Below are 1,476 nucleotides of genomic sequence, written 5' to 3'. Positions count from 1 at the left end.
TATATATATAGAGAGAGAGAGAGAAATCGATATAGAAGGATGATAATTATTCCATTGGTAAGAAAATATATATTTTCATATATAAAAAAAAAATATATGTGTTATTTATATATATATACATAACATACATTCCTTCATACACATAATGTCTCCTATTTTTCCACAATAGCTGCAATACAAAAAAAAAAAAAAAAAAAAATTAATTGCACATATGAAAAATTAAGATAAATTAAGTTATAATGTGTTAAATATTTTACTGCGAATTTGTACTTATTCAATTTTTACACGGCTCCTTTATTATTATTGAAAATATATATTTTATATGGAAAAATATATTTTTCCCATATGAAGAGCATATTGTAAAAAATATAGCATATTATATATAACAAGTTATAAATAAAAGAAATTATGTGTAACATATATATATATATATATATATATATATATATATATATATATATATATATATATATACATACATATATATTTTTTTAACCTACACATCGTGTAAAAGTGTAGATATGTAAGAGTTAAAATTTTGAAAGGCTACATTTTATAAAAAAAAAAAATAAATGCATAAAAATAAATATATATGTATTTATATATATATTTATATTTATATATTATATTAACCAAATGAAGAGAAAATCAGTTCATATAAGAAGGAATATTATAAAAGCTCAGAATACGTTGGAAAAATTTGGTATTTTCAAAAAGGTGAATATATTAAAGAAAAGTAGAGATGCTGAAAAGGATAATGAAAAAGAAAATGAGAATGTGAAAAATATTGACAAGAATCATATAAAAGAAAATGAAATGATTTTTATAAAAAAAGAAAAATGTGACGATGAAGAAATGGAATGCATCAAAGAAAAAAGAAATTTATATTATGCTAATGAAAAGGATGTAATAAGAATAAAAAGAGAAAGATGTCATGATAAAGAAGAAAATGAAAAAAGAAATGATAATATTATAAAAACGGAACATGAATTAGAAAATGATATATTATCATCTTCATCTATTAATATAAAAATGGAAATTGGGAAAATAGAAAATAATGAATGTATAAATGAACAAGAAAAAAAAAAAAAAAATGATAATAAAAATAAAGAGATAAATAAAAGTAATAATAATAATTTACCTTTACATAAAATATATGAACCAATATATAAAGAAGATTTTATTAGTGAAATTAGAAGTAAAAAGAATCCATTAATAACAAAAATATTAGACGAAGATTTAAATTTTAATTTAATTTTATGTGGACCTCCAGGTTCAGGAAAATCATCATTAGTTAATGTTATTAGAAATAAAACAAATAATTGTTTTATATCATTATTTCATTTAAATAATTTAAATAATGAATTAAGAAAAGTATATGATAAGTCAGTTATAAATTATAAAATATCAAAAAAAAAATCTATTTTATGTATAAAAGATATAAATAGATTAAATAAAAGTCAACAAGAAAATTTA

At 18.1% G+C, this 1,476-nt stretch overlaps 1 protein-coding gene across 1 annotated transcript in view; it reads left to right on the top strand.

Moving 5' to 3' along the window:
* Positions 1 to 636: 636 nt before the first annotated feature.
* PRSY57_1111100 (DNA helicase, putative) overlaps positions 637 to 1,476 on the top strand; it is a gene marked incomplete at both ends in the record, with an annotated part of 2,088 nt that continues 1,248 nt past the window's right edge. Inside the window, one exon of the mRNA XM_012908076.2 lies at positions 637 to 1,476. This exon is cut by the window's right edge and continues 1,248 nt beyond it. Coding sequence (XP_012763530.2) covers positions 637 to 1,476 — 840 coding nt within the window.

The sequence above is a fragment of the Plasmodium reichenowi genome, chromosome 11 (assembly GCF_001601855.1).
Source record: "Plasmodium reichenowi strain SY57 chromosome 11, whole genome shotgun sequence".
Lineage (NCBI taxonomy): Eukaryota > Apicomplexa > Aconoidasida > Haemosporida > Plasmodiidae > Plasmodium > Plasmodium reichenowi.
The sequence above is the reverse complement of the archived record's forward strand: the minus strand, read 5'-3'. Positions and strand labels throughout refer to the sequence as shown.